The following is a 14046-nucleotide window of genomic DNA, read 5'->3' as shown; positions in this document are numbered from 1 at the left end:
ACTCAGACTTCTGACCTGTATGCCATATGTTCATATCCTGCAACAAATGTAGCTGATAGTGGAATGGTTTAAGAATGAAGTTACAGTGGAGTGAACTTACAGATGCAGGGAGAGTTCAGACGTCAGGAACACACCCTATTAAACTCTGTGCATGTACTGACATGAGTTGAGGTGTTTTGTACGGACTTGCATTGGAAAACAGTCAAAAGTTGTCTTTATTCCCTACATAATTCTCCCCTTTGGCTAACTTCATCACTTTAACATGTTGTTGTTGCTAGAATATTTCTGTAACCATGGTGACAACTGGGCCTGTACTGACTCACCTTCCTCCCAGTTTTACATGATAAGGTGTGTGTCTAAAACCAGTCCAGACACTCCAGTTGATCCAGATTCATACACACCTTATCTGGAACCAGGATTCAAATTTTCATAGGAAGTTGGAATCAAAATTAGGGAGGAGTGAACTCCACGTCCCTGTGTGTGTTTTTTGTGTATCATCACCTCCAGGTGTGTGGGCCCCACCTATACTGTGAGGGAGGGGACAGCAAACAGAGACAGGGAGACAGGAGGGGTCGGAAAGGAAAATGTGAGTCTGGGTGGAAGTGTTGAGTCCTGTTGAGTCCTCTCTCTGTGGATCGGAACATCTCTTCCTGTTACCTGCCGCGGGCGTCGATATGGACACATCCTCAGGATAGAAGCTGCATGGCCACAGCGAAACACCAGCACAGAGGTTATCACGACACTTCAGCCAAAAACACACATCAGGGCTTTTGGAGAGTGATAAGGAGGTAGAATCTAGAGACTATTAAGACTCTGATCTGAAGGATTAAAAGGTGAGTTCTTTTGTTTTCAGTGCAGTTGGGGAGGTGGCCTTAGAGTTACAGGTACAGATGAAGCCATGAGAGGAATCTCTAGGCTTTTATGTGCTCATTCTCTGAGTAATTTCTGGAATTATGTGCTTGTCCTGGATCTTTGACCTTAAATTACAGCAGTTTGCAACCAACAATTTGAGCTTTGCCTCCTATGACGCTGTCAAATCCCTTTCCCTGTCTAATCTTTTTTTTTTTTTAATCATTCTTTCTGCTTTTATTGAAGCGTACCAGTTCCTTGTCTGTGCTTTTATTAATTTCCTTATTATGTCTTAGTCACATCTGTGTTCCAAACTTTTGGGCTGTTTTTTTCTGTATCTGATTCTAAACTCACTATCTTTACGTTTTGATGCCTGACTACACCTTTTGGGATATCATACTTGTCATTGTTTTGTTTTTGTTTTTTTTTTTTTTACATTTTATTGACTGATGTATGAATCACTTATCAAAATAATCTTCTGTTCTGCCTTTAAGAATACCCCCACACCTCCCATTGTGCCCATTGTTCAGCTCTTCATATCCACACTCCAAATCTCAGCTGAAGAAAGACTTAAAAAAGCTATTAACTTGGCACATTTACACAGCAATATGATCTCCTGCATAGTCAGATGTGCGGTGTTGTGCTACTAAAGGTCATATTTGAATCTCTGACATGGAAACAAAGACTCTGCTATGAGTTAAAGGAAGTCAATCACCTATCATGAGTAAATATCTCACTCTGATACGCACTGCACTGCGTGCTCCCATGTGTGTCTTCTTTTGTGAGCTGATGCAGCTGAATATTTACGTCTTTCCTGCTGCCTATTTCTCAGCTTCGCCACTGAGTTGGATTTCTTCTCTCACACTCCTGTACCTTGTTCTGGCTTGTTTCTGCACTCCCTCTTCCTGCTCTCTTCACTCTTACTGTCAATCCTCTCTCCTGTTTTTTTTTTTTTTTTTTTAATGCTGTGACCTCTGTTATCTTACTTTCCGTGTCATCCCACTGGTTCTGCCCCATCAGAGGGTTCATGGAGCTGGATTTGAGGCTTTCTGATGGTGATGTAGTCAAAGCATGCGTTTGAGATGCTTTTTGCTTACATGTGCTGTTTGTTTCAGGAGGAAAGACATCAGAGGATACTTAAAAGTAAGGACTGGGCCCCTGTGTGGATTTACTAAAATGAATATGGCCTTTTCATCCAAGAAGCACAAATCCTTCCTCCCACTGCTCCTCCTTTTTTACGTCCCTCTCATCTGTCTGAGCCAGTCTACATCTAAGAACAACTCAGTCAACCCCTCAAACAACACCACTTCCCCTAACATCACGTCCCGAAAGGGTATTCCAGGCTGCAGGACTGGCCTGGACCCAGTTTACAGGTACCTGTGTGACCGCCGTGCAGCATGGGGCATCATCCTGGAGACCCTGGCCTCTGCGGGTTTCCTGTTGAGCATGGGTCTCCTAGTAGGCCTGCTGGCCTGGTCCCTCTGGATGTGCGTCTCAGCAAAGACCCAGCGCAGCAGCATCGGAGGAACTGTGACCTGCATGTCCATGTTCTTGTTGGCCACCGCAGGGATCTTTGCCATCACCTTCGCCTTTATCATCCAACTCACCCCCCAGATCTGCCCCACCAGGCTCTTCCTTTTCGGCGTGCTCTTCTCCCTCGCCTTCTCCTGCCTCCTGGCTCGCTGCCTGGCCTTGCTGGGCTTCGCAGCTGCCCGAGGTTGGGGGGAGCCGGCGCTGGCTCTGGGACTCTTCGTGGTGCAGATTATCATCTCCACCCAGTGGCTGATCATTGTGCTGGTGCGGGACAAGAAATCATGCGAGTACAGTCAGGAGGAGTTTGTGATGCTGCTCATCTACGTCCTCTGCCTCCTGCTCATCAGCCTGATCCTATCCCTCCACTTCCTGTGCCAGTCCTGCTTCACCTACAGCTACAGCTACACTGGGGCCGTCAACCAGCAGGGCCGCATCCAGGCCACACTGCTCCACCTCACGTTGCTGCTCTCATCCTTCATCTGGGTGGTGTGGATAGTCATGCTCACCAGGGGCAACGCCGAGATCAGCCGCCGGCCTCAGTGGGACGACCCACTGCTCAGCATCGCCTTGGTGGCCAACGGCTGGGTACTCCTCATGGGACACGGCTTGTCCCAGGTCGCCTTCCTCTGCCGGGGTGAGGCCAAGTCCAAGGATCTACCTCTGAGCTTCGCCGGTTGGACAAGCCCCTGTGCCGACGTCCCAGGACTCAACAGCCCAAAGGAAGGAAAAGAAAACGGAAGCTTTGAGAATGAGGGTGAGAAAAGGAGAGGTGAGAAGCTGACCTCATGGGTAGTAAACAGAAAGAGACCAAACAGAAAGCATCTGAACCAGGCTTAGAGGCAAACAGGTACAAAGTAATGATAACAGCAACAGTCGTAAATACCTCAGCACTGATGTCTACTAGGGCTGATGCCAACTGCCTGCATTTGTTGGTTATAAAAGTAGCGTGGGAGTTAACACTTTGAAATGTGCGCTCATAGGGAACATGTGTGAACAAACAAAACCCTGCATCACCTCTACATGAACTACATTACACCTGTTTCAAAGGTTTCAATGAGTTAAATGTAAAACTTTTTAAAGTGCCATTAAGAGGATGTTTAAACAGGGCTGGTCCCAGACTTTATGGCCCTCTGTAGAATTTGAATTAAGCCCCCCCACCACCTTAGCACTGCCAGGACCACTGTCAGTCCTGGTAGGTTCTGGCAGATTAGGTTCTCTACTGCTGCTTTTTCCATTAGTGCACAGTTATAAACTAAACCAGTTGTATTAGGATGTCATCTAGTTTATGTAACATTCTCTCTCAGTCTTATGGCCCTCTGGTCACAATGGTTAATTCTCAGACACTTACTATTGGTAAGTTTAGGCTGATAGTAGCTGATGGCAAATAGACTTCTCAACCAAAAATACCAACTTAGATGGAAATAATCACTTAAACTAAAACTAGATTTTTTTTCAGTGTCATAGATAGACATTTTTTCGATTGTTCTCTGCTTTCATGAACTGAAGACAAAACATGATTCACAATACTCTTTCTTTGCTAAAACTATGTCATACACATATGACAAGAAGCAAACAGGTTATTGAATTTTCATTGACCAGAGAAATAATCCTGATTGAGACATTTTTCATGATTTTTAGAAAGCAAAACTTTGATTAAATTAATTCCATATACTGTTTAGCCTCAGCTAAGACACAGAAAACTGACCCAATCTAGATTTGTTCAGGTTTACATTGAGTTCTTCTCAACATTTTGATGTTCAGTTCAACAGTTATAGGTTCTAATGAAGTAAAACATAGTTTATGTCAGACATGTATAGAGCATTTTTAGTGGGAAAGTTTTTGCAGTGGGGAGAGGAGGTGGAATTATTTGCTGATGAATTTGCCTGTTATTATACCAGCCTTTAATTCACTATTAGTTCACCTCTACTCTGATGACAAGTGTTTAACCCGGACTGTTTTTTTCTTTCATAAAGTAAGGCTTCCATAAGGTACATCTAAACCATATGTAACATTATTTAACAAAAATATTGTGATTATAGATTTTAAATATTCAAACTCCTGCAGAAACCCTGCATTTCATGTAGCCAATGAATTCTTTTTGGGAGGTTAATGTGTTTTCTGTCCAAATAACACAAATACTGAAACATGTTTAAAGCCTGACTAATGATCATGGTTGAGCGTGGCAAGAAATTCCACTTTGCTTCAGAGATACGTTTAATGTTGAACTTTATCTACAAGCCTCAGTGCGTATGGCGCCTGTGTCCATCATTATTATAAAATGATTCCACTATCAGTCAGCTCAGCTCAGTGTGGGCTTTTATGATGAACAGTATATAATGAAGCGATAATTAGCTAACTGTATCATGTGTCCCCTTCAGGCAGAAGAGCTGAGCCGGCGCTGCGTTCACCCTACGAGTCGGGATTCTCCATGACAGTGAGTAATAAACCATTAGGATTAACAATCTAACTTCACATAGTCTGTAATTAAACACTTTGACCTTTTCCTACTGGAGGCGATTATGGCTAAGTCGTATTGTGAGGTTAATGAAAGCACAGTTTATCATGGGTATTAATTGCACTGACATGATGAATGTGTGATTCTCTGTGTCTGTGTGTGTTTCAGGAAATCGACCCTACCAAAGATTACACCATTCCTCGCCCTCAGACCACCAACTACAACGAACCTTATGATGAATATTACGGAAACAATTAAAGTTAGACCCTGTCTTTTCCTCAGGGACCGGCCTGCACAGAAACTGAGTGACCCAACTCATGCACTGATGTGCACTGACAATTCTTGGCACAAAACTGTGTTTTGCTGTTCCATTTCTCTGTGTAAATGTAAATATTTCAGTGTAGTGTTATAAGAAATGTTATTTCAAACCTGCCAGTAGGATGTACAATCCTCTGTCCTGAAAAGAAGAAAGGCAGCGTGACTCATCTGCCTGAGTTTCATCATCATCCAGGCTGGATGGGTTCAGATAGTCCAGTTTTCTTCTGACGGGAAATCCACATCACAAGTGCTTGGTGGAATTGTGTCTTTGGTGTGTGTGTGTATGTGTGTGTTGTGTACACATTGTGCTCTACCCTGAGATGGTATATAATAGCCCTGAGGTGATAGAGGAGGCGTGAAACTGTCACTCTGAAGGTGCCAAACTGCTGAGCAGAGCAGAGGCATCTGAGAGCTGTAGAGGAGGAGAGGGATGAAAGGAAGAGAGGGAGAGAAGAGGAGGAGAGGGAGGAGAGGAGATGAGATGAGACAAGACAGGAGGAGGACAGGACAGGAGACCTGTCAGCGCTGTGGGAGGCTTGTGCCACCACTGATTAACATCTTTATATTCAAAGTTACAGTTCAGACACTGGGCTCAGCCATGCTGCGCCATAAACAACCGACGTGTTCCTAGTCCATAGGAGATAAGAGGTCTTTTCAGGAACGCATCTTCAAAGGTTTTTTATGCTTACAAAGAATGTCATCAATAAAAGGTTTAATCTAAAATAGTCTCGGAGCTCAGCCTTTGCTCTCCTCGCTCACACTCTGCACAGATGGTAACACCAAAGGCCAATTACTGTCTCAATCTAAACCAGTGCCATGCCTTCAGGCAAATACTGCAAACTGGAGCCTCAACACAACACAGAGCACACTGTAGTAACACAATCAACCCACCAGGGGGCAATGTTTAAGCATACCAAATGCAGCTGAACTCCTCAGAGGGAGAGGAAGAGCTCACAGCCACAAACTTTACAAGAACTGCCCGAATGAACCATAGCTTCAAATAGTAGCAGTGGAAGAGGTCAAACCTGAGTCACAGAAACCACAAATATCTGCAATGACATGTAGATACACACAGCATTTCCAGTCAACGGTGTGAAATGGTAAACAAATATGACATCATCATATCAAAACTGACTTTCATATACAGTAACTAAACATTATATGTAAGCACAAGTGGAAATTGTAATATTTAGCCCTTTTTCAACCCTTTATCAGGTACAATAGAAATAAATTTGTAATAAATAAATAAATAAATAAGCTCCACATTTAACACCCTTTCACAGTTTTTTTCTTCTTCTCATGACTCATTCAGGAAGCAGATTTGCACGTCAATAAGGTGTTTGTCACAAAGATAAATATGCATCCCATCAATTACAAACTTAGTACATAAATTGACAACACATCTACATCAGCGTAAAGTCTATTCATTAAAATAACTATGGCATAAATAATCTGTACTGGTGGATTATGTCATAACATCCAAACAGGAAATGTGTTTACAGATACAAATTTAAGGTAAAATATATAAAACTACTAACAGTTATGATGTTTAATGTATTTATGGATAAAATGAGTGACCAGAGCATCAGGTTCATCTCGCACCCTGGACATCATGCAGTTCCACAATTTCCCCAGAATCACAGATAAACTATTTATTGTCACATGAAATTCAATAAGATTTTTTTATACTTAAATTTCAGTGGAATGTTGAGCCATCGTATGAAAGCTGTGTTCATGCCAGGCGATTTCAGTTTTAGTTTTTCCTGCTGTTTTTCAGACAATAACTTTGAAATCTAGCCAACCAAGACAACCAGCCAAAAAAGTGTTTCACTTATTTTTACTTTAATGCAGCATTTGACCACAGAATAAAGGTCAGTCAGGAGGACATGTTATTAAACATGAGGCTGGACGCAATTCTTCCTTATTCAAATGCAAATAATCCAGTTTTTACTCTTATAATTTTATTATCAATAATAAGATATTCAAAATTTTCCACTGTGTGTGATCAGCAGATGATGTGAGGCCAGTAGTTTGTGACTTGGCCACTGCCATGATGGCTTTTTGGAGAAGTGACCATATTTGGACAAAAGGAACATAGTGTGTGTAGCATTAGCTTGGACGATAAATTTCATTTAGTATTGTTCAAGAAAGTAATTTTACAATCTTAATAGTGAAACTACAACTTTAGAGTTACATAAGCTAAGGGTTTTATTAAATGAACTCCAAAAGTCTAACTCAGCAGGTGAGTGAGCTATCGCACAGACCTGTCAATCAAACTGCAGATATTAAACTCCTGTTTCACCTGGAACATGATTAACAGGGGAAAGATCTACAGAATGACCACCAGAACATACATTAGAGCAGAGGTCACCAACCCTGGTCCTCCAGATCTACTACCCAGCATGTTTTGGGTGTGTCCCTCTTCCAGCACACCTGGCGGTCATTAGCAGGCCTCTGCAGAGCTTAATGATAGGTGTGTCATTTGAGTCAGGTGTGTTAGAAGAGGAATACATCTAAAACATGCAGGATAGTAGATCTTGAGGACTAGGGTGGATGACCCCTGTATTAGAGGGTCCAAGTAAAATAAATGAAACTAGAATGAGTCCTGGCAAAAAATTATTTACTAATATTTTTAGAATGAAGTTCAATGTAAGTCTATGGGAGCTGCCCCGCCCTGCCCCCAGCTGTCAGTGGTGTTACAGCTTTTACCTCCTGAGACCCAGCAATGCAGTTTTGTCCCCTGTAGTGGAGAAGAGTTTCACAGCTTTACTTTAAATAAATAAATAAATAAATAAATAAATAAATAAATAAAATTAATAATAATAACAATAACAACAACAACAACAACAACAACAACAACAATAATAATAATAATAAAATGACGTCCACTGTAAAGGACATTCCAATTAAAAAATGTATCTGAAAAAAGAAAAAAAAGTTGCATCATGCTGTTTCTAATCAAGGTTATTTTTTCCTGTATAAAAAGCCAAACTGTTTACCTACTGGGTCTCACAAGGTTAAGATACTTCCACATTGACTCCATCTTGGAGCCGAGGACCTTTCCCGTTGCTCAAAATGTAGTGTTGTCACCTTTTTGTCTAAATCAGGGGGGCCAAATCCAGCCCGCAATAGGGTCCAGTCCGGCCCGTGGGATGAATTTGTGAAATGCAAAAATTACCCACAAGATACTAACAATCATTTTATTTCAGGTTCCATATTCAGACCAATTCAATCTCAACTGGGTCAGAACCAGTAAAATACCATCATAATAACCTATAAATAATGGCAACTCCAAATTTTCTCCTTGAAAATGTAAATATTTTCATGGAATTTTACTGTACTTACACTATAACTATCATTTCTCAAAAACCATGAATAACCTGAATAAATACGACCAACCAGAAATGTGTTAAGAAGTGCAATTTTAAAATATTTTGTCTGTTACTAAATGTTTTGTGTATTTGTAGATCAGCTGTGATCTGTAAGTTTTAATGTACAAGTGGAAATGATAAACTGAAGCATAATATTGTAAAAAATTGCACCTATTTTTCTTTAGAAAATATAGTTTCTTTATGTTATACACATTGTTTCAAAGGATAGGTTGTAGATGTAAACATTTTCATGATGTAATTTTTGACCTTTTTCACTCTAAAACATAAAAGAAAGTTTGGAGTTGACATTATTTATGTCTCATTATGTTATTATTTCACTGGTCCGGCCCACTTGGGATCAAACTTGCCTGAATGTGGCCCCTGAACTAAATGAGTTTGACACCGCTGGTCTGAATCATCAAATACTTAACTTCTGGTTAAGTTCTTTGTATTTCCTGACAAATTTGGAAAAAAAAAAATTAAGATGTTGACGAAATTGTGTGCACAAGACTAATACTACATGAATATATAGTGTAAAAATATAATGGCCTGTGTCCACAAATGTCTTGATGGGATGGACATGATGATATAAAAAGGGCTCAGTAGACCATGAACAGTTATATTTTAAATCAGCTGCATGTCTCAGAAGTGTATTATCAGCAGTAACAAAAGGCTTTAAAAGATCAAGATCTACACATTTGATAGCGCTGGTCAAAACTGCACTTATTCTAATTTTGTATGAGAACAGCTTTCCATAAGAACTTTATTAATGTCCTATTATTTCCTTAAATCAAACCTGCAGATAATACAACACTATTTGTTTAAATCCAACTACTTCATTGTACTTGAGAGTTTTTCTTCTTTTTCACTTCTTTTCCCTCTCTGTGACCTGCAGTGACCCCACCATCCACAAAGGTCAACTTCAATCCCCCACACGACCTCCTCTTATCAGACGGCCTTCAATCTATTCTTCCAATTAGCCTGACTTCAATTACTCAGACACAGAGAGCAGGCCGTCAAATTGCCAATTGCCTCTTGTGCATTAGAGCAATTAGCAGGGATATGAGGCTTCCCGCCACATCCAACCCATTTACGGCCATTAACTCCAGATGCAATTAAAGATTGTTCCACATTGTTCCCCTCAGCAGCGAACGAGGGGGAAAAAAAAGTTATTGGGAGTCGCCTCGGCTTTATCTTCCAGCAGATTTGGTTCGAAGGAATAAAAGTCAAAGAGTTAACACCAGTAAGTCCAGCCGAGCAGGATTAATCGTGTGCAATTGTTACCTCCATCAATCATCTGAGTCACACAGACTTAATGCACCACGGCCCTGTGTTCCAACATTTCTCTTACCTCTCATTCCTCATTTAACTAATAAAGACCCAAACATCCACTACAGACCAAAAGCATCTACTGATCTAAACTGTTTCATAACTGCTGATCCACTAATCCTATCAATACATGGAAATAACTGAGGTAAAATACAGTTTGTCATCTTTTCATGGTCATCAGATATGACCCATTTGGACGTTCAGAGGCTCACAGGCCTGTACTGTAGGCACTAGGCATGATGGGTAATCACTTCATCCATATCTGGAACAGTGTCAATCTGGACTCCTCAGACCACATGACCTTTTTCCATGTAAACACAGTCCAGTCTTTATGTTCTCTATCAAACTGATGGTTGTTTGAGAAATGAGGAGATACTGCATCAGTTAAAGTTACAGAAACATGCTTATCACTGCAGGTGTTATGGAAAGAAAGGATCTTCACTAGTGGCTTTGTTAAATCCTAGTGAGGACTCTGCATTGGTCCTAGTCTGCAGTGTGTGGTGTGTTCCTGCAGGTTCAGCCAGTGGTGGGTGAAATGCAGAGGGTCAGTATATATTTATCCCTATGTCATTAACAGTCTCTAACATCTGTGTTTGCTGCATGGATTCACTGGGCAAGATATCTAATTTAACCCATTCAGACTCAAACAACCACTGCCGACCAAAATCATCTACGGATCTGAAATTTTTAATATGTGTTGATCTACTAATCCTATCAATCCATATAAATAAATGGTGTAAAACATAGTTTGTCATCTTTGCATGGTCATCAGATATGACCCATTTGGATGTTCAGAGGCTCCGTAGTGAACGTGGAAACACCGTCATCTTCTACAACATTGAATCACCAGTAAAACCCATGGAGTTGGATCAATGACAGTGGATGGAGACATTTGTTTTTACATTCAGTTGCTGAAAGACTCGCTTTTCCCTCAGATTTCTCTGTTTTGATATAATAATCTTTGAATTTACTCTGAGTTTTCGTGAGCATCTAAATTAAGTACAAGAAATTACAGTAAAATAGATTATTTAGAGTGGAAAATGCAAAATATAAGATAAGATAATATTGTAATAAATGATGATAGATCACTTAAGAAACACTGTGGGGAAAAAAAAAAAAAAAAAAAAAACGTAAAAAAAACAGTAATATTCCGGCAGCAGGGGTGCTGAAAAAATACTGTAAAATAACAGAAAATAACCATCTCATAAAAATACGGTAATTTTCCTTAATTAAAATATAGTTTTTTGCCCTAACTTTACATGAGATTTTGCATATTTTTTTTTTACTTTTTAATGTTTAATAAAGAATATTTACATGTATTAAAACAATCAAATTACCTCTAAATATATATATAAATAATTTCAAATGGGACTAAGTTGTACAATCTACTGATAAAAACTATATTTTGACAGTTTATCAGTGTTTATACATATTATACATTCACAAAAACACATTTATTCAACATTTTTGTTGTGAAACCTCCCATGATTACACAAGATATTTATCAATTAACAAACAAGTCTTGTTAAATTTACAGAACAAATACTTCTTTAACGGTTAATTGTCAGTAATTTTATCTGGTTTTAATATATTTTTTTAACAGTATTAAACTTTAAATTAACAGTTTAATCTCATAAACAGAAAATAAATATTTGTGAAATTATGATACATTTGCAAATGTATTTTAACTGTATTTTTCTGTGAAAAAAGAAAAAAATTCTTTTAAAAAATTGAAATTTTTTGGTTATTCACAGTTACAGTTTGTTGTATTACTTTACATTTGACATGTAAAAACACAGTCTATTTTTGTCATTTCACTGATATTTTCCTGTATCTTAAACATACAGAAAAAATCTGTAAAATAAACAGTGAAAATTCTATTTAATTACAGATATTTTTTTACAGTGTAGGTTAAATCAAAAGAGACATTTATTTAGGAACTGCCACAAAAGTAGCAAACCTCCGCTACTGACCAAAGGCGTCAATGGATCTCAAATGTTTAGTAACTGTTGATCCAGTAATTCTATCAAAACATGGAAATAATTGAGGTAAAATACAGTTTGTCATCTTTTCATGGTCATCAGATATGACCTATTTGGACGTTCAGAGGCTCTGTAGTGAACGTGGAAACACTGTCATTGTCTACAACATTTATTCACCAGTAAAACCCATGGAGTTTGATAAATGACAGTGGATGGACACACTTGGTTTATGTTCAGTTGTTCATATATTTGCTGAAAAAGTAATTTTTTTCTTCAGTTTTCTGTTTTTAAACTAGTAACCCTCAACTTAAATCTGAGCTTTTATAAATATTTACTTGATCAGTGAATTAAATATAGGAAAATACCAGATTTTCACCGAAAAAACACAAAATACAGAGGATCATTTAATAAATGGTGATAAATAACTTTAGAAAAGTATAGAGAAAACAATAAAATGGAACTGCCACAAAACTAGCACTGAGTCTTTATGGGTTAATCAACACAGCTATGTTTCTAGGCTTCTCCTCTTTTCTGCAGTGAAGGGTTTGGACTATTTCTGACTCTCTCTTTCCTGATTGAATTACCCAACTCCAGTGCAAATTCTGGAAAAAAAATGATAAGGTTGAGACAATCATGGGAAGGAAATAACATCATGGTGACCAGAAAAATGAGCCTCTATCTCAACGTGCTCCGTTGCAGAGGAACTGATTATGTGTGCATGTGCAGCCACTAAATGAAAAGTGGGCAGTTCAGGGAATCAGAGGACACCAAAGTACACAACGTACACTGGACACAAGAGCAGATCAAGTAAAAGTGAAAAAGTACAGGCTATGTAAAGTACTCATGTAGGAAAGTGACCCTTTAAAGGACAGGCTTTTCCTGCGTAAAGCTAAATGAACCTCATATCGGCTAATGACGAGGGCAGGGAGATGCTTTCATATCAGTCGATACTGATAATTATCACAATAAACGTCAGATCAATATTTCTGAGTTAGAGTTCAAGAAGGCTGAAGGTTATTTGAGGTTTAAAAATATTCAGAAAAGACATAATGAGGGAAATTACGTTTAAAAAACAAACAAACATAAAAGTTCTGATGAGTCAAAAACCATGTAAAACGTTAGATGAAAATGACATTTAAACAAAGATGAAGGTGACTTAAATGAAAACTCTAGAATGTCCTCTGTGGACATTTTGAGGTTCCATAATGAATATGTTTAGGCTGTAACACTGTACATCACAGTTCCTTCATTTCAGTCAATACATGCCTGTAAGTTTCTATGGAAAGGTTACATGAAGGTAATAATTCACTTAGAAGTCGATAACACCTGAGTTTATCTTTCTAGATAAGAAAAAAAAAAAAAAAAAAAAAAAAGAAATGGACCAATGTTCCTGTATATCACTGGCATGTTCTATCAAGAATCATTCACAAGTTGAATTTGTCAGGTTCTGTCTCTATGCTATGGTGAGTCCTGTGGTCCTAATGCAGGAGATCAGTCTCCCAGTAGAAGTGGATGTTACTTTCACTGGAGGAGAACTCAACTGATTAAATCAAAGTATGACTTCCTATCAGTGCTCAATAGTAACTTTATTGATATCTGTAACCATTTCCATCTTATAAACCATCAAAATATAAGTAAAGGCACATTTCTGATGCGTGAAAAATTTGTCAAAAATGTAAAAAAAAAAGTCAAAATTTCTCCAAACTGTGCACAAACTGTGTAGATATTGTCCCAAGGAAGCTACATATTAAATGTGAAATGAATCCGACCAGTAGTTTTGACAGAGAAGATGTTTGAAGAAAATGCTAACAAAGATGATGACGACGATGCCGATGATCTCGGACACAGCACCTTCACAACAGCTCATGGCCTGTCGGCCGATGAGATGTAGAATTCCTGTAAGTTCCTGTAAACCAGCACGTCTGCTACTGGTACTAGTTTACTGTCGGTCTCTGAGGTTTAACTAAATCAAAACAATAAATGACAGTTATTTCTGGTTAGTTAAAGGTCAGTTTGAACCTATTCTTTACATCTAACAGAGAATGGAAGATTTCAGAGATAAAAAAACTCAAAGCTATTCTGAAAATCTGTGTGAATATAATTAACTCCAAAAAAACTTTTAAAAAATATTTTAGCTGACAGTGTAGACAAACTATAATAAATATGTTTATTCTTATTCCTGCAAAGTCACATGTAATAGTTCGTTGGA

At 38.7% G+C, this 14046-nt stretch overlaps 1 protein-coding gene across 2 annotated transcripts; it reads left to right on the top strand.

The window, feature by feature from the left end:
• The first annotated feature begins 412 nt into the window (after positions 1 to 412).
• Positions 413 to 6413, top strand: LOC115423592 (retinoic acid-induced protein 3). Of its 2 annotated transcripts, none has more exons than XM_030140475.1 (4): positions 413 to 833; positions 1965 to 3136; positions 4761 to 4816; positions 5006 to 6413. In XM_030140475.1, exons 2-4 carry the CDS (start codon positions 2026 to 2028, stop codon positions 5093 to 5095), a joined length of 1257 nt encoding a protein of 418 aa, XP_029996335.1. In that variant the 5' UTR covers positions 413 to 833; positions 1965 to 2025; the 3' UTR covers positions 5096 to 6413. The 2 variants fall into 2 exon arrangements, with proteins under 2 accessions (XP_029996335.1, XP_029996334.1); XM_030140474.1 differs by having other exon boundaries at positions 414 to 833; positions 1965 to 3151.
• The last annotated feature ends 7633 nt before the right edge of the window (positions 6414 to 14046 follow it).

This window comes from Sphaeramia orbicularis, chromosome 8 (assembly GCF_902148855.1).
Source record: "Sphaeramia orbicularis chromosome 8, fSphaOr1.1, whole genome shotgun sequence".
NCBI classification, from domain to species: Eukaryota; Metazoa; Chordata; class Actinopteri; order Kurtiformes; family Apogonidae; genus Sphaeramia; species Sphaeramia orbicularis.
This window is presented reverse-complemented; position numbering and strand designations above follow the sequence as displayed.